The sequence below is a fragment of the Coptis chinensis genome, chromosome 6 (assembly GCF_015680905.1).
Source record: "Coptis chinensis isolate HL-2020 chromosome 6, ASM1568090v1, whole genome shotgun sequence".
Taxonomy (NCBI): domain Eukaryota; kingdom Viridiplantae; phylum Streptophyta; class Magnoliopsida; order Ranunculales; family Ranunculaceae; genus Coptis; species Coptis chinensis.
Window position 1 is genome coordinate 61061791 of NC_141461.1, and position 24103 is coordinate 61085893.

A 24103-nucleotide genomic window follows, 5' to 3' on the forward strand; every position below is an offset into this window, starting at 1 on the left:
CGTACAAGTTGGATATTTCTTCTGGTTGTTGAATCCATCCAGTCTTCCATGTCTCACATCCTTCAAAATTAAGTTAGGCATTCATATCTCACCAGATTCACATCTTCCACCAATTCTACCACTTGACTTGGTAACTGACTATTACACGGTGGCCTATTCAAGCAGAATAATCGTGCTATTACTCGCCTACTCATTACTCAGTGTTTGAAGGGCGAGAGAATGTTAGGAAACTTATACTAAGTAGTACTCTAGTTACTAATAGACTTCTATTTTGATTAGAAGTTAATTTAGTTGCTTATAAAAGAAGTAAGATGTAATTCTGTTTTCATCGATCAATTTAATAAGAAAGTTTAGGTGGTTTGATCTCCAATCAAAAAAGGATCAATTAGGTGGTTTATCTCCAATAATCAAAAGATTACTTATGGTTTTTCATCAAATTGATGAGTTAAGAATCCTATCACAACTCACGAGTAAATTAATATTCACAACCAGCACAACTAAGAAAAAGGGTTGAATTGAAAGGTTAAGAGGAAAGTTGGAATTGAATTGAAAGAGTTAAAGAGTGTTGAGAGTGTGATTTAAAAGGTAAGAGGAAATGGGTGTTTAATCGCCGGATCTGAAATCGTCTCCCCTGTTTTTTGACCTTTTTTTCCAATTCTTCCTTATTTCGCCGTGCAGACCGATTAATCAGCTGCCCTGGGACCTTCTAATCGGATCCCCGATTTATCTACCAAAACAGTTTTTTAGAACACTGGTAAAAATATAGAAATATCGAAACAACTTGGCATTTCGACATATGTTTCCAGGAATTTAGATCTTTGGATCGAAGTGGGGTGTACAGACTACAGAGTACTACTGACTTATTTATTATTACTGAGTTTAAGGCGCGATAGCAAGACAAGAAGATGGGATGGTCCATCGGCACTACTCTTCTCTACATCTCCTTCTCTTTAGTACTGCAGTCCGGCCAAGCCTCTTTATCTATTTTGCAAAGATATCCGGTACACTTATAAAAATTGTTATTATTTGTTTTGTTTACAATGTTATTATTTTTATTTTTTTCTAATGCCTACTTCATCCATCTATTCTTTAAAATTGTTATTATTTGTTTTGTTTACAATGTTATTATTTTTATTTTTTTCTAATGCCTACTTCATCCATCTATTCTTTAATTTTTCCTGTGCCTTCAAAGGTAATCCCAACTACGTAGAAGCAAATTGATCCACTTCACACCGTAGCCCAATTGCAATCTCATGAATATTCTCCACTCTGCAACATATACTTTTAATTTGACCAAGCTAATTATCAATCCCGGAGCCATCTCCAACGACACTAGCAGATTCTTCAATGCTCGGGCTTTCTCCAGGGAAAGCTCCAAGGATAAAAACAGTCATTGGTGAAATGTTGATGACAAGTAGCCATTTCTTCCCATGGGCAGACACTTAAAAGCGGCCAACTCCCCACCTCTGTCCTCCACCATCCTTACTGTTATCTTCCTAAGCACTTTGGTAAAAAAAAAAAAAAAAAGTATCGCCATGCTGAATATATCTAGTACTATTCAAGAAACCTTTAGGATCCCCTTTAGCAAGAACCCCTTTTTCTTTGCAACAATAATAGGGATAGTAAGGAGAAAAGTGTATAGGAAGTTTAGAAAACTTACTCTTGACTACAGTAGCAATCCTTCCCCTTCAGAAAAAATATTTCTTTCCATGTAGTAAATCTCAAGTTAAACTTCTCTATGACCATGAGTGTCACACGGATGTATTCTAGTATGTTGCCTCAAGAGGAAGACCAAGAGATCTAGATTCTAGAAGGAAGGCTGCCCAGTCTAAACACGCCTAAATTAGGATAAATATAGGTTTCCTCCACTCCTGTACCAAATATTAGGTTTTTGAAATATTTGAAACATACATGCAAAATATGGCGACCTTCCTAGTTCCATGCAAGTTGGTTTAAACCTCAATGTTTGCAACTTACATGGGTTTGGTGAGTGTTTCTGTTACAGTGATGAAACAGGAGGGAGAGAAAGTGTACCCTGTCTTATTCCTTATATGCCTTTTAAAAATCAGGTTGATAAGCCATGCGAAGTAGGAAACTTTACCCTCGAAACACGAGTTTTTTTGGATAGGTAAGACAAGTTTTGACCCATTTTCTCTATTTACCCTAAATTTCATCCTTCGCAACACATACCCAAGGAATGACTACTTAACATGGTCAAAGTCTATGGCAAAGTCCATCTTGCACATGGTTTTGGAAATCTTGTGTAATTGGACGGCTTGCAAGAGCAGAAGACTATGGGACTTAAGCAGAAGTTTGATTGTGAGTGGTATGCAATGGGGAATAGAGTAACAAAATACTTTCATTATTCAATTATACAGAAGAAGTAGAAATGTTTTTAGTCTATCATTAAGCAGAGTGGTACGATTATAGCCTACTTCAAAATGGTACTAGGAACTGAGGCAGTTTTTCAGGTGAATGATGACTTTTTACAGTATTGTATGTTAGAGATGTCATTATAGCAGAGATTGCAGAAGATCTTCAACAAGATGTTCCTCAGTCCTTCCAACAAACCTTGGAAAAGAGGTCTCCCACTCTTTTCAACTTACTATATAGCACATTACCAGCCATGCCGAATGCTAAAGCTTCATTCTACTGATTTCTGATCTCTTGAATCACATTATATTCCAACAACTATATTAAAATGGAAGCGGCCTCCTTGAATGTTGTTGCCAATTAATAGGATCATTTGATGGTTGAAAAGGATCCCAACACAACCTGTGTACAGTTCCCCTTGTTATCTACCCAGTTTAAGGTTGCCAACAATGGATCTATCTGGCTCATTTTCATGTTATCCTTGATTGCCGAGCCAGTGAACATCGAATATTTAGCTGACAGTCTTCGGACTCATTATTATTAATGATCTGATTGAAAGCATGCATCTCTCTGTTATCGTGCACCCTCCCCTCTCGCTACTGAATCTGATCACCGTGAAGTCCTAAGAATACCCATTCAAGAAGAAGATGGATCACTATCTTAGCCTTCATGTCAGAATAGCCACCAATCCTTGCTCATGTTGTTCTTCAAATGGTCGTTGTCTCCCCTCTCCAGGTTAACTGAAGCAATCTGGCTTGTTCTCATACACAGCGTGGTGGCGTATATGAAGAAAAGCAAGTCTCAGCTGACAGAAGAAACTGTATTCAGTACTGGAAATTTTGAAAGGAAAGGATGTAGATGTCCTGATAAAAGAATCCATTGTGCTTTACATAAGAAGGGTGAATCGGTTTTCTTTATATCTACTGTGCTCTCATTCATCCTAGTATCTCAATATCGGTATTGATAGAACCCTTCTTTATCAATGTGAAAATCAAACAAGTAAATACATAAGTTGTGCTTGGATTGGTGGGACTTACTCCTGGAAAAGGCAATTTTTTATTTTTGGATAATGTGTAAAAGTAGAGCTTCCTCTTCCATTGTATTCTGGAGAATATTTTCCCAACAAGCACCCCTTAGTGGTTTAGATGTAATTCCTTGTAGTTCTCATTTACCATTCCCCTAATAACTAATGTTTCCTATATCTCAACTTGTCCCTTGACATTGTCTCTTAGTATATTCTACGTTTATTGCTTTGATTCTTTTCTTGAAGAGGTAAACTATCAGACTATCAGTATATGCATTAGCCACAGAAGATCGACATTTTTCTGTTGATTCACTCTAATGCACATGCCATTTGATGATGTTTTGCACAGGACGTTGAGGAGACTGTCGCAGGAAGGTATGTGTAGTTCTTTAGATTTTTTGAATCTCATTATCTAACTAATGGGTATTGGATTTAAAAAAATATTTTCTAAAGGATTCGAACGATTTATTCTGTCAGATGTCAGTCAGATAGATTGGACTTTTTTCACTACCCTTCTGTGCACATATTAAGAACACTTTTATCAAATGCATTAATTTGTTTGTCTTTTATCAGTATTTATTTATTTATTTGGTTTTTTAATGAATTAAATAGAAATCACCTATAACATACAACAAGGTCCTCAAAAACCTGTGCTATATACGTAGTAGCATTCTGGTGTATGTACATAGACATTCTAAGTCGAACTTTTAATCAAGACTTTCTTGCATATAAATAATTAAGGAAATTCTGAATTGCGAATTCATGAGGATGAGCAATGTCAATCTTTCTAGGGACTTGGTCACATCTATCTCATTACCTGTCAGGGAGACTGGGAGAGTAGCTACCACACACGCCAAACTTTGATGAAGTTCTGCCTATAGGTTCGGGCAGTGATAGACAGATTTGGTTTATTCACTTTATTGGAAGAGTGGGAGATTCTCCTCTACATCATTTTACTTTCATCTTACTTTTGGGCTTCCCAACCATGATCGTATTATTCCCATCCATGATTTTCCTAGCCAATTAATCTTTGTCTCCTTCAATTGTGTCTTCTCTATCAACAACTTTTTGTGAAGGAAGATATTCATTTTGAATCATTCTCCTGTGTTGATGCCAGGTTCTTGCTTATTGGTCTTTCTCTAGGCTTGTGTAATGCTCATCCATATCATTCTTGGGTTGGCAAGTAGCAGAAAATGAGGAGTAGAATGGTTAGAGTTTTTATTTAAACAAAAAATGGTTATTGTTATAAAGGATCCAATTTTTATCTTCAAAAATAAAAAGAAAGGATAAAGAAGAATTGTTTGACAAAACAAAAAAGAATTCAATTATGAAATTTAATCCATCTACATCTACGTCTATATATGTCTTACTCTTTTTAGAGTTTTCCTTCGGTTGATGAAGGAGCTTACTCACTCTTAGGTTTTTAGAGGTCATTCTTCATAATGATATAAGTTCCGCATGAGTCGTGTGTTCTTTGTCATATTATGGGGTTTGACTTAATGAAAAAACAACATTGTTAGGTACTTGGTTAGACATTTCAGAAGGTGGATATAGTGGTTAAGGGGGTGATGTATATTCGTCCTGAGAGATGGAGCAGTGTAACCAAGTACGAAACGGAGAAACTAGAGTAAGTATCCTAAGAGAAACTAGATTTCTAGAAAGGAGAAAAACTCAGAACTTTGAAACTTGCTTTCCTAAGTTCAAAAATAGAAATTTACTTGCTGAAATAAAAAATAGAAACCCATCAACATTAAAGTTTGATAGAAAGTATAAATTAATTTCTTCTGTGTTTTCTTACCTATCTTCTTGGTTTAAGATAATGCATGGCAAGACGTTCTACATCAGATTAAAAGGAACTCTCCAACACCAATTGGTCTATGGTACAAAAATCCTTGACTAACCCAAGAGCAACTCTCTAATAAGATTCCGCAAGTCTCGTAAGCAAATTAAGAAACAAATTCAAAATCAAATAGGGAACTCTCTTAGTTTGAATTTATACTTCCTAGAGGCCCTATAGAGACCCTTACACAATTTGAAAAAGGACCAAATGGTGGTCCTTGTGACGGACTTCACTGTATATGGTCTCTTAATGTAGCTATTCCTTCAAATGTGAGTATTTCTTTTGTTGTTTTCCCTACTGTTCATCGTTAAAACATCCTTATCTTTAATACTTTAATGCTTGTAATGGTTTAACTTTCAGAACTCTTAAACAAGAGCAAGAACGTGTCCATGAAGTACATTGTTCCCGAGAGAGAAGTAGGGCAGCCTGGAAAGCTGTCGATGAGGTAACGACAAAGTACAACATTGTGGAAGTAAAAGTAGCCACCTGTAGTACTTCTTGACTTCTTGTCCTTCCGTAAAAGTGTAAACTAATTTACTTGTGTATCAACCTTTGGTGCAGTATCTGATGCCCTTTGTGGAGCAGGATAAGTATCAATTTCCAATTAACTGCCGGCTTCATGCTGACAATGATATGTTCAGAGATCAGGAGCAGCACAAAGTTCATATGGATGTAAATGAGTGGCAGTGTGGATACTGTAAGAAAAGCTTCCGTGCAGAGAAGTTTCTCGACCAGCATTTTGATAATAGGCATTACAATTTGCTGAATGCTGTGCGTGGGACTCTATACACCCTATTTAATTTTCTTGCATTTGCTTTTTTCTTTTTCTTTTTTTCTTTTATTTGCTTTTTTGACATTTAGCTCTAAAATTTTGGTTTCAAGAAGTTGCAGTTCACATATACAGCTCTCTGAGTGCCATTTTCCTTTATATAAGATGACATCTCTCTCACTAGGATTAGTGTTAGCAGAAGACATCTCTCTCACTAGGTTTAGTGTTAACATTTCATTCTGATTAATAAGAATAAAACCTCGTTGCAAGCAAGGAATTATAAGCCTAGGATAAAATTTAGAAAGGCAGCTACTTCTTTGAAGTAAAGAAAATTGCAATGATTGGAAGGATATACATAATACGTCAAGTAACATAAGCTAGTAGAAATAAGTAGGATATGTACCCTGGATTTTCGTATAAGAAATTGTAGAATATCATGTCTAGAATAGCCTGATAATCTATGATATATAGACTGATGGAGTGTGTTTGACAGGCGGTCTATGTAGAAATAAGATAGTAAATAGTTCTTAATACCCTTCTGTTTATATATTCCTGTTGGATGGAAAAAAAATTGCATGAATAGAAAATGGAGCATGAACTATATATTCAGATTTCAGTGGCAAGTGAGTTTTGTCCCTACCTGGAATTGTACATCATTTGGTAACTTCCCTGATAAAGAAAATATTTAGGCTACGATAAAGAAAATACATAAGCTATTCTTGATTTCCTATGGGATTACTGAGTAGATAATGTAAAAGCATTTGGATTCAGGAATCATCTAGTGATATTCCTGTGGCATATTGTAGGTGAGCCATCAATTTTAATAACCTTCCAATTTTCATTATACTTAAAAAATTCAGTGGTTTATAGATGTCTAATAAAAATGTTTTAAATATGGAAAGATAATATTCGGAAAGTAGAATATGTTGTAAACAAAGTGTGGAGCATCAATCGTTATGAAAAATAATTAATAACAGTCCATTATTTTCATTCAAGTATCAAAATTTCTGTTCAATAATAATTCTTCTCAAAAACAAATAGTTAACTGAATGGAGGCTACAACTAGAGGGAACGGGTCAAGTTCGGGGCGGATATGCAGAAACCCATATTGGACCCGATCATTTTTTTTGCATATCCGAATCCAAATCCAAACCCGACTCGGGTACCAATTTCCATACCGAATTCGAAACCGAATGAATGTCAGGTTGGTCGGGTAACCAAGTCGAACTAAAATCCCTAAGCAATCTCCACCAAGCCCCCAATTCTTTAAGGTTAAATCACAACACAAGACTGTAAAACAACCTAAATCAAAAATTCAATCTGAAAAAGTAGAACCCACACGCTAAAGATAATCATTGGAACAATTTCCATTGCACATCTTTCTTCATATCTAATATAGGAACAGTAGAGAGACTGGAAGATTTATAAGAACAAGGAGAATATCTTTCTTTAAACCCCCTATCAATATCTGATGATGTAAAATTCTTTGAGTCCACCTTTCTTCGGGATATTAATGGAAATAATGTGTCACTTGGAGAAGAAGATGAAATAATTAAGGTGGGGGAAAAGAGAATGGGTTGGCGTGGGATTGTGGGAAAGAGACAAGGATGCCTTAAAAAATTCATAAATGGCATTTACAACTTTAGCCCTTAGATTAATACAAAACAACGACATCAATTCAGATATATAATCGGGTTTTCTTTATTTTTAGGTTAAACCGAATCCGAACCCCCGATCGGTTACAACATCTATAGCCCAAACCCGAGATACATATCCGAACCCAGGGTAAACGGGTTTCCGTCAGGTCGGGTTTCAGGTCAACCGACCCGATTCCCTGCCCCAGCTACAACTCTCTATGTAATTAAATTACCTTCTTTACCCTAGAAACCCTAACAATCTAACTGGGCTTTTCTGATATGTGACGTGGGTATTTAACAGTGTTCTAAAAATCGGCCTAAGCGGTCTCTAGGCGCTAGGCAGTGCCCAACCGACTAGCCTAGGCCCAAATCGGTTCCAAAAGTGGGCTAGGCAGTCTAGGCGGGCACTCTTTTTTTTTTTCCCGAAAAATGACTAAATGTTGAAAATAAAAAGCCCATGAAGGTTTAATATATGAACTAGTTTAAAAGATTAAAGGCCAATGTAAATTATGTGCTACTATAAGAAAGATAAAGTGTTTTTATATGAAGTCGCTCTTTGGTCACCCAATTCAACTTGAGCAGATCACTTGCCATCTTTTTCAACTGTTACGCCTTTTTGTAATTTGTACTCTTGTTTGTGTTTATTTTTTGAACTATGGCAAATGTTTGATTTCTTCATTTCTTGTAGTATGGGTGTGTAGACTATAAATATATATGAAAAAAAACCGCCTACCGCATAGCCCATCTAGGCGCTGCCTAGAAGACCTAGGCGCCCTAGAAGACCTAGGCGCTATGTGCTCTCCCACCACCCGACTACCGTCTAGCATTTTTTAGAACATTGGTAGTTAAAAGAAAAAAAAAACAATTAAAGAAAAGTCCTAGTAGGGACGTCTATTAGGAGGGAGGACAACTTTGGAGTGGATTCTGGGGCCAGAATGGGATCCTCAATGCTAAGGCACTTCAACATGGAGTACAAGCAGACCAGACTTTGTACAACACATAGAAAGTCGTTTTAGGACTTATGGGTTCAAATAAATCATGTTGTAATGTAATGTCTCACACATCCATTCATTTATAATAAAATTCCTTGCGTGCAAAAAAATTTTGAATCGTGTTTAGGAGGTTTTTCTCGCAAGTTATGAACAAGGTATTCACCTAGTGCTTAAGTAGTTCCATTTGCACTTTGGTGCTTGTTCTACAAAACGAGATAAACATGTTGGGACATTCAAGGTTAGTTCTAAAGCAGTGAATATCTCAGAACTTTGGTACCTATTTTGCTTCTTGTAATGGTACATTCCACAAACAACCAAGACACTTTACATCACTGATTTTTAGTCCAGGAAGCTATTACACAGGATGAATGCATAGTAGGAGCCCTTTTGGAGGGGGAGAAGCTTGTGGACGTAGTTCTCTTCCCCTAAGATTGTTTGTTCAGAAATTCGAGGTTGATTTTTTGTTTCCAGCTCAGAAAAATGAATTTTATTATAAATGAATGGATGTGTGAGACATTACATTACAACATGATTTATTTGAACCCATAGTAAGTCCTAAAACGACTTTCTATGTGTTGTACAAAGTCTGGTCTGCTTATACTCCATGTTGAAGTGCCTTAGCATTGAGGATCCCATTCTGGCTCCAGAATCCGCTCCAAAGTTGTCTTCCCTACTGATGTGTGTCAGCTTCCATTCTTGTAGATTCTTAGTGGCGTGCTTCCATCTAGCTCTAAGGGTCCATGGTATAGCATTCCCGGTAAAAACCTTGACTGAGGCATATGGTTTGCTTCGATCCATAATCTACTCCATTTCATATCTTTGGCTATGCACTCGGCCTGGAATGAGGTCACTTTCCTAGTCCAACTGCTAGGACTCCCATTACTGCTAGATCCTTATCCTTGCAAACGATACCTGCTCCCCCTCTACTACGAACTCCAACGATTGACCAATCAGTATTGCATTTGATGACAGAACCCATGGGTGGAATCCAGTGGACCTCTTGTATGTATTGTGGTGGTGCTCTCTTTCTCGTCACTTCAAGTCTTCCTAGAATTCTTAGGTCCAGGACGCCATTGTGCATCCTCACCTTAGATAACCAGCTTGACACTCGAATGCCCTCAAGATATTTCTCTTCATATAGCTTAAACATATTGGTTTATTTCAAAGTGGCTTTTGTTTTGAGTTTTCCAGATTGTTACCATGAGATGGATTACAGCAGCATTCCAAAGATCTTGAAGAATAGAGAATCTGCCTTTGGAAAGGCCTAGTAGTGGCATGAAGTTGAGCTCTATGGGATTCAGCTCAAACATACCAGCTGCCCAAACCCAAAGTTCTTCAGTTTTGGAGTAATCCCAAAGTATGTGTTGTACCGACTCCTCTTCGTGGTGACAGAAGTGGCATCTAGAAACTAGCTTGATTCCAGATTTCATGATTCTGTCGTCAGTTGGAACTGTTTTTTGAAGTAGTTTCCAGGCTAGACTAGAAGCACAAGGGTGAATGTGTGTATCCAAGATCTTCTTGTGCCAGGAGTTCTTGTTATTTTTTCTGACTGTTCCAAATGCAGATTGAATTGAGAAGGTGCTATCTGTTTCTGGTTTCTAGATCCTTAAATCTTCCCCGCTAGGTTGATGTAGCCTCGAGAGGTCTATACCTAGTCTATTGAACAATTCAGAGACTAAATTAAGCAGATTCCAATGGTTGTCTTTAATAACAACTGCTACAGTAGCCTTGAAACCAGACCAAGTCTAGGCATACCACCCGCAAGAATCGGTGTCGTTAACTCTCTGAACTATTGTAGTAGCCATAGGAGTTTTCTCAACTATGATAGGCACCATTGGAGATTGGTTAACTTGTGAAGCCCTGGCATTGTTTTCCACCAACCCAGAGGCTGTGTTGTGGAAGATCTCACCAACTTCAGTAGCTGGGTTGTTGATTTCCACGCATTGGGAGTCTTTTGGGCCACTGATTGATTCTTGTTTATCCACATTCTTGTTTCTCTTTTTGTTCCTCTCTTTTTTTTTCCTTCTTCTTCTTCGCGTTGTTCTGTGACTACAGCTTCTTTGCCAGTGTTTCTACCAGGAAAATGTTCAGAGACCTTGGTTGCAGTCTTCCTGCTTTCAGAGTCCCCTTTCTAAATGGTATTTCTTCTCATATCTGTGCATTCAGCCATAAGATGCCCGACCATTTTTGCAATGTGGGTAGTTTGACAGCTTCCACATCTTGGAAAAAAGATTTACTGTCTTCCTCTTCTACTAGGAACTGTTGTGGAATAGGTTTGGAAAGATCGATCTCAATCAGTAATTCAGTATGGAAGCATAGAAGCCAAACTCCCTGTTCAGAGTATGTCTGTCCACCCCCACTGGAGACCCAAGAACTTTGCCCATAGACATTAGTATCTCATAGTCCCAGTATTGCTGGCCTATCTTGGGGAACTTGATCCAACCAGCACTGTGGAAGCTCGCTGGAGAGCTGGATCAAAGTCAGGGGTTCATTTTGAAAGGCATAGAACTTGGTCTCCAAATTTCCATGGCCCACCTCCCCAGATATTTCTCAAGTCTTCTTCACATACCAGGCGTATCATGAAGAACCCCTTTCCAAGTGACTATTTTCCAATCCCCCACAGATCTTGAGCTATATTTTTAACTTCTTCAAGCTTGATTTTCTGGAAGATTAAGTTGTTGTGGCTGACCCCCACTTACTTCATCTGCAAAGGAGACTTTGGTAGAGGCACAAGTGTCATTCAAGCACGCACCTTGAGCTGCAATAACATTCACTGATGCTACTTGATGTGTTGTCCCTACAGAAGAACAGATTGGGTTCTCAAATTCGTAAAGGTCCATGCTTTGAAGGCAAGGTTTTTACGAAGAGAAACTAAAAAGAGCAAGGGGAGACGAAGGTTTAGGATAAGAACAGAAAAACCTTCATAAACTTGCATTAAGAAGAAAGAAAAAAGGGTGTTGTAAGAGATCTCTCAAGTGTTTTATAGTGGGAGAAAGCCAGAGCCTCTCTCTAGGAAAACACAACTCTCCTGCTAAACATGATTCACTTAAATAGGAAAAATTAATGCATACTCGCCAATAAGAAGACCCAAAATAAAATAATCAGACAAAATAATCTGATCTTTGCTTTGCAAGATATTGGGCATACTCATCTTCAAACACTTCACAAAATCTGTCACCCACTCAAACATCTTCAGTTGTACTTGAATAATCATCACTTTGAGAAGAGTCCTAATAATCATCTCCAAAGTATCAATATTGGAGATGGTCATTTTGAGAAGAGTCCTAATAATCTGTCACCCACTCCCATGTATTAATATTGTAGGAGACAAAGGCTTTTTACAAGTAATCCAGGTCACAACATACCACGTATCAAAATTTGTACCCTATTAACCGCCCCAGGTTCAAAGCCCATCATCGGTGTGGTGCTTTCCCAGAAGACCTTGACACAAGTTTTGTTGTGATCATCAATAGATGTAATCCAGAATCTCTGAAGGCTTCTTAGTCTATATTAGACTACCCGATACAATATCAACGTAGATAAGTAACTTATTGCAAAGTCGTAATTGGTGATAGGTAAGGGAAGGGTTCCTTGGTCTACTGTGCGAGGTCGACTAAACTGTAAGGCTAAGTCCAATGGTTTGGTGTGCTATCCCACCAAACCACAATAGTGCAGTGGATAGTGATAGCAGGTTAGCGTTTCCAAAACCAATGGTTTTTTTACAGCCGCCAGTACCAATGGCATATAGGAAGGAATTTTGTTTTTTTTGGACTCTCCACTCTCCAGCCACCATTCTCAAAGGCGTGTGGGAAAAAAGATTTAAAAAAAATTCTACTCGCCACACAGTGGCGTGTGGCTTAGATTTCTTCTACCCGCCACTCATACTGGCGTGTAGACTTCACGCTATCTCGTTAAAACTGGCGCTATAGATAGGTAAACTTATACCGATAGCATTGGCGGGTTAGCGTTTTGATGCACCATTGGATCAGAATTTCCGTGATATTTGGTGTTTTGTCGCACAATTGGACTTAGCCTAAAGGGTGGGTTTTGGGACAGAGGGTATGTATTAAAGCTGCATTTCTTCTACTTCTTTCTCGATCCAGTTAAGTGTTCAACTTGGCGTTTTGGGGTCTTAGGTAGGTGGACTGCGTATCTGCTTTTCTTGTTTCTAAAGAGAATGCTCTGGGTCCTTAGAAGGGCTTTATCGTAGGCGTTGTGTGCTGTTCCGGCCTCACTTCAGTTTTGACACTGTTTTCTTGTTGAGGACTACTTATCCAAACATAGTTATCCTAAGGGAATTTTTTGTTTCAAAGCTGTCTATTCCAGGTCGTTAAGAATTATCATGCCCTAAAGTAAACTCTTTTTGGTGGGGAGAGCGGTTGATTTTGTGAGCCTTGCTGATGCTAGTGGGTGTGGTCTCCTCTTAGAGGCGGAGCATTATGAACAGATCATTTGGGACACGATTATTGAGAGGTGTAGTTGAAAGTTAGGGGGTTACTTGAAATTAATTTAGACTTTAACAGTATGCTTTTGAGTATCCTATTTGCATTTTCACTTTGCATTGTCCAGACAAGTTATCGCATCAAGTGGAAATCTGTTTTTAACTACAAACAATGGCCTTACTATGTATTTATAAAAGTGAGACCAGTTCAGGGCTTCTCGTCTCACATTTCTTCCTGCTCTTGGTTGCAGTGTTACCTTTGAAACATTTTCATAACATCTTATAACTTCGTCTATTGACTCTTGAAGCGTGAACACTATCATTTTACATAGACACTCACATGAAAAATTCTTTTTCTATCCAGAGTCAGAGCAATTGCTTGGCAGATTTATGCGGGGCTTTGCATTGTGACCTTGTAATGGATTCCAAATTGCGTAAAGCTAAATGCAATCCTGCGGCCGCTGCAAGGAATCATCATCTTTGCGAGGTTGTCTCTGACCACTATATCACTTATGCAATCAACTCCAATGATTATCATCCATTTATATTCCGTTCTATTGCTGCAGAGCCTTGCTGATAATTGTTTCCCTGTCAATGCTGGTCCTCCAGCTGGCCGCCTTCATGGTAAACTTTCCTTTTTTGTTTTATTATATTGAGAAGTGCTAGCGAGCTACCCTACTATGGGGGTAGCACCATGATACCTAACAAGAAGACTATCTCAACAAGAGAACAAACAAAAAGTCGGCTCTTCTACTAGAGTTTTTTTTTTTATTATTTATTTTTTTTTATATTGCCAATTCAATCATTTTTAACAACAAGAAAAGGACTAACCACTCAAATGGCTCCCAACTTCGGGCTAGTCTCGTCCCACATTCCGAAATGAAAGCGGCAACTCTAATTCCATTAATCTCCTTAATAGTAGAGTGGGTGAGTAATGCATAAGAACCTACCCTTGGGAGAGGAACAACAGCTGGAAACGGCTGCTAATACCCTCTCTATATGAAATCAATTTTAGCCCCTGGAAATTTTAATTTTGTGTTAGGGAAGTTGAATTATATTAATATGTAGACATGTAAAGGGTTCCACTGTGTTTTTGAAGTGGTGAAGGAAGGGGCTTAATAATATTTTGCAACATATTTGACTTGTTTTACAAAACCTTGAAATTCATAAAGGTTCTAATCAAAAGCAAATTTGCTCTCATTCTTCATGTATTCTTTATTTTTTGGTAAGTAAGCAAATTGTGTTACATTTTCAGCTCTGTGTCTTACTCGAGAGAATCTAAACTAGAGTGAAGAGGGGTCCTACCTACACAAATTTCACTTTCTCATTCGTACAGTTTAGCTCCTTTCGATGCAATATCAGCAGAAAAGTTTGCTTCCCTCCATGTGGAGGAGAAGAAGCGACCTTGAAGATTGTGCTTGATCCGAGACCACCTCACTTAAATAGACCAAGGTAGACAATCACCACCAAAAGGTTTAATTGCTGATGTCAAATTGGATTCGATCCATAGCTGTAACCAGCCACGATCAACCGAAATTTCAATTCATACTATGATGGCAGTGCATTCTGCCACATAGCTTGTGTTTACACCAGTACCCTTCAGTGTTCTTAAAAACGGCCTAGGCGGCCGTCTAGGCGGTGCCTAGCCGTACTGTATTTCACTCTAATCGGTTGATAAAACGGTGGACCATTTAATCGGGCCTAGGCGGCGGATTAATCGGCCTAGGCAGGGCTGGACGGTTTAGAAGGTCCAGTTTGCTTTTTTGGTCCAATTTGTTACAAGCCCAATTAAATTTAGAAAGCCCGATAGGGCTTAGAAACAAACAATCGGGCATTTGCCTCTCTCTCACTCACCAACAATAGGGCTCAACGGTTCTGCTCAATCTCTTCTTCAACAAACCTCTCCTCCTCTCCTCCTCTCTCTCTCTCTCACTCACCAGCTAGGTCAAGATCAGCTGCTCTCTCTCTCTCTCCTGCTCTTCTTCTCAGCTGCTCTCTCCAATTATGCTCTCTCAACCATACAATACAATTACATTAAAAGTAGTTCATCCCATTGCAATCAATTCATGCAGTTTACAATACAATACAATTACATAAAAAACAATCACTTCAACCAAGAGAAACAGATGAAAGAAAGAAGAAAAACGGTGACCCATTTTTCCATTTCGTTTCGCCTTTTCAATTCCAACAACTTTGATATCAAGCTAAGGCTTGCCACTTATCAAATAACCTGTTCTATCCAAAGAAAAAAAAATTAATTATACATATATATTTAAATAATTATACATTATATATATATATATATATATATATATATATATATATATATATATATATATATATAATTAATTAATTAAAACCGCCTAAATAAAACCGTCCAGCCCTAGCCCGCCTAGGCGCTAGGCACTCCCCTACCGTCCGACTACCGCCTAGCGTTTTTTAGACCATTGGTACCCTTCTTCATTGTCAACAAAACTTGGCATTCATGATATTTCACCCCAAAAATTGGCATGTCCTTCGTTGTCAACAAAAGTTGGCATTCTTATTGTATTCTTTCAGTTTATACTTCATTCTCTTCTCCAACGGAATACTGATATGATTATACCAATGGAGATGATTAACTTGCTGACAGACAAATTGTTAAACTAGAGGAAGATTGGAAAACCCCATTTTTGACAATCCCAAACTCCTATAATCCATAATTCTTTGTAACCTTGTTCCCCGTTTATCATGTATCCTTGTTCCTTACCCCTTAACTAAGAAGGAAGCTTTGTCCATAGCTGATATGTCCAAAAATTTAGTGAAGGCATGAAGAATTTTGTTTACTTTTGGTTCTGTGTAAGTGGATTATCTTGCTTTTGAACTAACTTTTTTGAACAATTGTGGATGGGTTTTGGCGCGGGAGGAGTGGATTATTATGAGACTGAGTCTTTATATTATGTAATCGTATTCAGTTCTTTATTTTTGTCATGTAGTGGGGTACTATGGTGCTACCTCTGTAACGGTGTAGCTCGCTATCAATCCTCTGGTTATTTTTCCTGCAAATTAGAAAATTATCATTTTATCTACCATCACCTTGGCTACTGATAGTATAGTACAACTGCTGCTGCTAATTATTCTACTACTACATTGACTATAACTATTGTTGTTGATGTTGTTGCTTTTTTTTAGTCTGTGATACTCTTTAATTGCAGAATTGTTTTTACGCCAGTTTTGTGATGCTCACACTTGCACGGGGAAACGAAAACCATTTTCCCGAGGGGGCAAGGTATGTCACTTCCATTTTTTTTAGTTTTCTTGCCCGAAACCTGTAACGAAGTGGATTAAAAATGTTTATGTACTGATGTAGGGTTTACTTGAGTTAGGTGATTCACAAAAACCTTTGTATAGATGGTTGATTTGGTTGGCCCAATATATTCCATAGCACCATTACAAATGAGACATTCATACTGACAAAAGTAGGTACTAGGTTGGTCAGGGCATCAAATACTTAAAGCAATTGCCATAGTAATTTTCTTGGAGTTGGTTTAGGAGAGTATGGAGATCTGTGGCGGAGCTATGTGCAGGCCAGGTAGAGCGTAGGCCCCCCCTGAACTTATGACAAAAAAAGTAGTAGTACTAAGTACTAACAGAGCAACATCATGACCATTTCAACACTGCCTGAATCATTAGTAACATGATCACAATGCATATTAAGTCAGTATGTTAACCAAATAATCTCTTTAAAATATAGCCAGGCCCAACTGTTTTGCACTATCCCCCCTGGATCACAGTCCTGGCTCTGCCACTTATGGAGATGATCTAGGACTGAAGGAAGTAAAATAACATATAATGTGTACAAAGAAATGGGTTTCCTTACTAGTCTCGGACTTTTCTTTTTGCTGTATAAAACTAGGTTATGAAAGGGAGACTTCCCATCTTTACAATAACCTAGGTCACCTGTTGTGTAAATTCTCTTTTTGATATTGACATGGTTTGATGTCCAAGATTATACCTAACCCTACTAATCTTATAAGATTATGAAAACCATTAATAGACGTTTCTGATGTTTATCTGCAGAAGCATGCAAGCTTATTTTACATTGCGATCTCCATATTGACTCTGATGCTGTTACCGCTATTCTACTGCATTGTCTATTTCCACCATATGTACTCATTGTCCGACTCAAAGTGAATTCATTTTACCTGAGCTTTTTTAATGTTATAATATTTATGCTTTTGTATGCATTGCAGGGAAAGAAAAAGAGGCGTCCAAGATCTCAAGCGTATTGCAAATAGAAACAAGTCAAAACCCTCTTAATTGGTATTCTACCCCAACTTGATCTTATTTGTAAGTCCTTAGATGAAGTTAGTTCTTTCTTTCTGAATTCACAGATTCTGTGCTAATTTCTATTGATTAGCAAAGTGGCCCTGTTGAATAGCGTCTTTGGGGTCAATTACCAGAACCGGTACGGAAATAGCTAAGGCTCATTCCAAGGCTTTTTATATATCAAGGAACTGTCTTTTTTTTGTTTTTTATTTAATGCAACAAATAGTGCATTGATAACTGTGCATACTTTGTTGGTAACTGTAACTACAATAGTGCATTGGGCCAGAAACATAAGCCCATTTCACCATTTTAATAGACCTTGAATTACAGTACAAGTTGGAATATCAAACGATACTAAAGATACTAGATGAAAAGGACGACTGAAATGAGACTATATTCTCTACGATTGGCCGCCAGTGCAAAAAATCTTGCAAAACGTCTGGCTGCACGATCATGTTGTTGATGCTTTTGTGTACCCTGTTGTCGCGCAAAACCAACTGCAAACTGTCTCTCTACACTTGAAAAGTAAAGAATGAAATTGGGTGAATGTGTTGGTGAAAAGCTGAAGCTTTCACGAAGTCGCTGGTTTTCTAAAACTGAAATCACTGTTTTCACTTTCCAACGTGTCATCTTTGCTATAATATATTACAAGTAGGCCCGGATCGGTTTTTTTCTAAAGTCTAAAGTCTCATATATTACAAGTATGCCCGCATCAGTTTTTTTCTAAAGTCTTTGAGTCTTGAAACCGTGAGAGTTAGCATGGTTTATTTGGATTTTAATTGTAATTGGTAATTGTAATTATATAGGTGAGGTTTATCTTCTTTTTTTTTTAATATGGGTTATTATGTTATTCAAGCAAGAGGGAGGTTTTTCTAAATTTTTAATAAAAGATGGTTTGTTCTAATTTCAATGAGAGAAATGGGGGATAATTATATAATTTAAGTGGACATTAGGAAGGTTGCTCTAAATTATTTTAGAGAGGTTTTTCTAAATTATTAATAAATGGGGGATTTGTTTTAATTTTTGTGATGGATGTGTTTTAATTAATTGAGCAAATTCAGCTATCATATAGTGTAGAGATATGTTCGAATAGTTTTTGGTTTTGGGTCAAAATATTTCACTAACTAATAGTAAAATATGGGTGCTAATATTCTTATCCCTAAAGATCAATAACCTCCCCGTCCTATTACCTAAATACCATACATACCCCTCTAGGATACACTAACTTAAAATATTCACACAAGCTTGTTCGAGTGAGAATATTAACACCCCAAAATATTCACACAAGCTTGTTCGGGCATTTTCAAAGGAGAACGGATATGAATACTTGCCCTTAAACACATGCGCATGGTTAATGGACTCTCTAGAACAAAAGATCAACTTAAAACAGGCTTCAAGGCAAAATATAAAGGTAAAAACCTTGATAGATACTTTAAAAACATCTGTGATGAAACACTTTGATTAACATATGTTTGTTGTGAATGTGAGACTTTTTTATATGACTTTGATCACGCATATAAACATCTAAAGAATGACTTGTTGGAATTCTTCTTTTGGTATTTTGGTATTTCAAAGTACTTGAGTATGCTTTGTTGAGAAGAAAATGTGTTCATTCTCTCTTGCTTTGTGTGATAGTCTCATATTGGTTGGTAAATTTTTGAAAGCCAATTTTGCACTCTATATTATCGATTTAGTCTTACATTGGTTTGTTAACTCTTGGTGAGTGATCGACATTGAATCTCTATATAAAGGTTTGTAGTCATCAACCAAAAACACATTTTTAGATAATCATCTTCTTCCTTCAAGCTTTAGCCGTCAGAGAAAATTATATTTGTTTTTCTAGAGAGTAGTCTATTAGAGTGCACCTTAGAACAAGTCCAATGGAGAGTTGTTAAAAGGTGTCGCATCAATTTTTTTGGCTCTTTTAGCTTGCCAGGCAAAAACAAGAAAACTATTCCAACTGGTGTTTTTTTAGCATTTTGTGGAATCGGTAAACGGACACAGCATAATTACTATTCACGTAAAAGTGAACAGTGGATGTGAATAGTAACAATGAACGGTGATATACAGTAGAAATTATGTCATATGTTGAATAGTAAGTGAACAATATAAACAACAGAATTCCATTACATTTTAACGCAAAAATGGTAGAAATTGTGTCGTCCGTGTCTCGGATTTCATTTTTAGCAGTTGCTAGACAAGGCCACAGATTTAGCTAGGTTTATCATACCAGCCAAATTTAGGAGCCTTCTAGCAACCCCATTCAAATGGTCATTTCGTGTTTGGGGTGTTATATGGTCTTTAACAACCCATATAGCACCCATATTGCACTTGCTCTTACACTACTGTTGTCAATGTGAGGGAAGACGCCTAAGAAGCCGTTTGCATCTATAGATGGGGCGAAATCTTCTCTTAAGGACAATTTTAATAAAATGACATATGAAAATGACATACGCAATCCTACCTACCTAATAAAATTTGTAGAGCTACCAATTATCTAATAAAATTCAGATTTGTAGGGCTACCAATTATTATGTGATTTTGTGCTTCAATTGCAAATGTTTTCTTATGTGTGTTCCATAGAACCAATGGACCGTAATAAGGAGTTTCATGTATGCGCTTCCTAAAACCCAAACCGTGCATTAGCTATTCGGCATTACTCTAATTGTTGGATCTCTTCATTTTTACAGCAATTTTGGTCCTAGCTAACAAAAGTTATAAAAAATTGTCATTACTTTTGATATTTTCTATTAAATTTTAAAGAAAACTCCATATTACCTTCTATATTAATTAAGTTGTTCGTTGACCCTTTCAATCCTCCATTCAAATTTGGTTCATCTATTGTTTGAATTTCCATAGTGCATACTTATGGAATGTCTACCTATTATCGAAATCAATATGGACAGTTTATGTTAATTACGATTGTATAAACGAAAGGTTATGTGAAGCCTTTAATTCGGGATATTAATAGTTGCAACTTATCACAATTATAGGGCCATTAATTATGAATTTGTGTCATATTTAAACTCTGATTGTTTTATCCCATTTTGAATCTCTCAGATTTTGGAGTCCTAAATTATTTGTATACATATATCGAGGTATTAAATTAGATCTAAGTCATAAATTAACTTTGGGAGTTTCAATTAGGACTACTACTTAAGACTCAAATTTCTCGAGATCAGTCTTCATATATATATAGTCATTCTCTTAAAAGTAGCTACTTAAGACTTAAGTTAACTTTAAAATAAGTACGTAAGTAAAACTTCACCTACAAAATAAATTTAAATCTATTTTTTTGTGGATATGATATATTCAATATTAAGATCATCTCTACAAAATTTCAGCTTATTTGGAAACTTCTAACATTGGCAAAAAATAATTACAAAAATTCAACATTTATGGACCGTTAGATTTTTTTTAAAGATGACAACAATTTTTATCTATGTTAGAGGTTTCCAAATGAGCTGAAATTTTGGGAAGATAATCATTATGGTGAGTGCTTCATAACCACAAAAAATTAGGTTTGAATTCATTTTGTAGGTAAAGTTTTACGTACGTACTTATTTTAAGTTAATTTAAGTAGTTACTTTTTAGAGAATTACTTGATATATATATATTTTTTTTTCAAACTCAATGAAGTATAAAAATGGCAAAAAATATAAATAAATAAATAAACAATACACCTCAACATTAATATTATCCATACTATGTCTTCACAAACCACCATAAAATAAAGTCAATGTGCAATGGACCATAACAACCATTGGTATCCACAGAACACATAAAATGTCATTGTGCCTTGGAAAAATTATGTTTCTGTAGCTTCTCATTCCCCAATTATGTGCTATTTCTTGATCCCAATTCAAGTCTAGCTCGTTGTTCTGTTCTTCAGAACTCCATTTAAACCCCTACCTCGTAGTTACTTTAGCAATAGTGCGTGCTATCACTTGTAAGGTCTTCATTCATATAGGACCATTATATTCGAGACCAAATGTGTTTCCCTTGCATACTCTTTTGATATTTGATGAAATATGTTCTCGTTCCTATGACTTAGAAGTAGCTCACTATTGAATGTATCGATAAGAACATTACATAACGCCTTGCCATATCTAATTAAGCATACAAGTCAAGTTAATAGACTTAAAACAATGACAAGTTAAGAAAGTACATAAGGATAACTGATAAAACAAACTTGGTCCAAATGTCGTTAACTACATACACATGAATTTAGCAATCTCCGCAAACATACACAACTACAACATGAATAGTAATTTGATAATTACAATAATTAAAACAACTAAAAACACTACTACCAAATAGCACACATAGACCCAACAACACCACCTGCCAACAGCAATGACATCCCCACCTGCAGCACCCAACCACCATAGACCAGCCACCTAAGCCATCCTACAACACCCACCCACCTAACCACCATCACTAGCACCCAATCACCAATGCCCACCCAACCTGCCAGCACCATCACCGGCACTCAACCACCTAAACCAACAATTGCACACAAATATCCACCCAAACCAGCACATTGCCACTTAACAACATGCTAATATAACAACTTCACTTGATATAGTGCCAATTTTGTTGTTTATAGTCTGACACTACTGCACAATGTATAATAATTACTACAATGCACAATGCACAATATATAATAACTAGTACTAATTATATTCAAAACATCAACATAGTAATATCCAAAAAAAATAGGGATAGCAATCCCAAAGCACAAGATAATTGCACACAAAGAGTTCCAAACACAAACAAGTAATGAGTTCATAACATGACCACCACAATTAGCGTTAAGCCTCACAGCTCTACTTGGTGAAGTTTCCTAAACAACCAAGCTGTCTAGACTTCCTTATCTAGCCCCAAGAAGATTTTCATCGACTTATCATTCTAGCCCATCAAGTCTAGTGACCTTAAAAAGAGTTCATGCTCCTTGTCAGGAAGAGCTTTCAAAGCATCCCTCAACATATCTATTGGCTTTACTAGAGCTTTGAAGGAAGAGCTTTCTTGACAAAATCAAATCATTATACAAAACATTCCACTCATGCGTATATATTCTAAACATGCAAACAATTACTAGCATATAACATGCTATTATACAAATACGAGATTCAAGACAGATTGTATCATACAAAGAAGTATACTCCTCTTACAAGTGTTTCGAGGAGTGTTAGAAGTTGAAACATGTTAATATCCCGCAACTCTGCCAAGTAGAAAGACGTTGAAAATTTCTTGAAGGTTATGGAACCTTAGTTAACTTTGATTTTCGGGAACAGGTTTGACTGCCTCAAACATGTAGTAATATGTGATATGTAGAATAATAGGAGATCATGGCATTAAAAAGTGGAGGTCTGACTCTCCAAATCAGTAGCGGGGAGCAACACTTATTGTCGCGCTCACGACTCTATCATGACTGGAGAACCTCAAATTTTTACAGAGTTTTTCTTTTGATGTCTGTTATAGTAAAGAATCAAGAATATTTCAAAGGAAAAGAAGAAGGAAGATGAGGAAGAGTTTCTGAATGATTTCCATAATTTGTAACCCTGACATTTCTAATTTTATGTAATGAACTGGGCTAGGACAGGAGGTTTTGGCGTTCATCAGAATTTTTAAACAAGTCTAGAAGGTTCGCACGAGCTACCAAAGGAGTCACGGCCCGCAACTCTATTCGATGTTAGGATCTGAAAGTTTTGATAGTATATTCTTGTGTTTTAGTCTTGATTATATTGCCAACTCCATCAGTTGGTACCCTGCTGTAAGCAGAAATTTTTACAGAGTCAGTAAGAATTTGGAGAAAAAAAATAGAAAAAACAAATACAAAGAAATCTCATGGAAGGGTGAGGATGGGGGGCCTTGGGTGGGGTTTGATTCCCTTATGATATATTGTAGCTCCATTATTGTGCTCTTTAAGGCTTTAGGCCGGTAGCGACGCCATTTGATAAGAGCAGTTTTGATGTATGGAATGATTACTCACAACACACACTAAACTACACTTATATCAAGACCTTACTTACAAAATTCACATTAACGTATAACTCGAGTAAGAAATTCGTCCCAAACCTAAACACTTGAGCATGTGATTAAACTACTGGAGAATGATTTTGGCATGGGATTAAATTCGTCCCAAACCTAATCATTCTTCAAAATCACTAACGTATACTCGAGTAAGAAATTTAATTATATGATTTCAGCATATATACTTTGAACTAGAACATGGTGTGAAGACATTTCAGCAGATCGAAGATTGTGGGGACCTAGAAAAACCACCACACATAGTGTTCTAGTATTGAGTATGAAAATCAATTGAACAAATCGTTGTACCTTCCATTGCTGGAGACCATAATACACTGCTATGAATTCCTTACGTCTTGTAGTTTTACGAATTATTAGATATCATAGCATTGAAATTATAAGGTGCACTCGCAAATATCCTTTAGAGCTAGGTAAATTGGTGCCATAGCCCATAGGTAAATATCCTTTAGACCTTATGTGAGCGTCGGGTGTACACCAAATAAGTTGAGCTCCTTCTTGGGGACAAATGCACAAGTGCACGAGAATTATAGCTAGTAATTCGTCGTTTAATTCGCGAATTATTTACGTATTATAATGATTCCCGTATAAAACGAACAAGACGGTGAATATTTGGAAGATGCGGTTTAATACGCGAATTTCTTGGGCTGGGCTTATTATTACTGAAT

The 24103-nt window shown here is 36.9% G+C and overlaps 1 protein-coding gene across 14 annotated transcripts; it reads left to right on the plus strand.

Annotated features, from left to right (window-relative positions):
- The first annotated feature begins 327 nt into the window (after nucleotides 1-327).
- On the plus strand, nucleotides 328-17719 carry LOC147493809 (uncharacterized). Of its 14 annotated transcripts, none has more exons than XR_015198260.1 (10): nucleotides 328-1001; nucleotides 3747-3772; nucleotides 5598-5682; nucleotides 5799-6008; nucleotides 13441-13563; nucleotides 13686-13700; nucleotides 16271-16344; nucleotides 17136-17224; nucleotides 17309-17378; nucleotides 17450-17719. XR_015198260.1 is itself a non-coding variant. In XM_086565324.1 (10 exons), exons 1-9 carry the CDS (start codon nucleotides 906-908, stop codon nucleotides 17373-17375), a joined length of 828 nt encoding a protein of 275 aa, XP_086421450.1. In that variant the 5' UTR covers nucleotides 328-905; the 3' UTR covers nucleotides 17376-17378; nucleotides 17450-17719. The 14 variants fall into 14 exon arrangements, 12 of the variants coding, with proteins under 12 accessions (XP_086421450.1, XP_086421449.1, XP_086421453.1 ...); XR_015198261.1 differs by having other exon boundaries at nucleotides 17476-17719; XM_086565324.1 differs by having other exon boundaries at nucleotides 13643-13700.
- Nucleotides 17720-24103: the final 6384 nt, after the last annotated feature.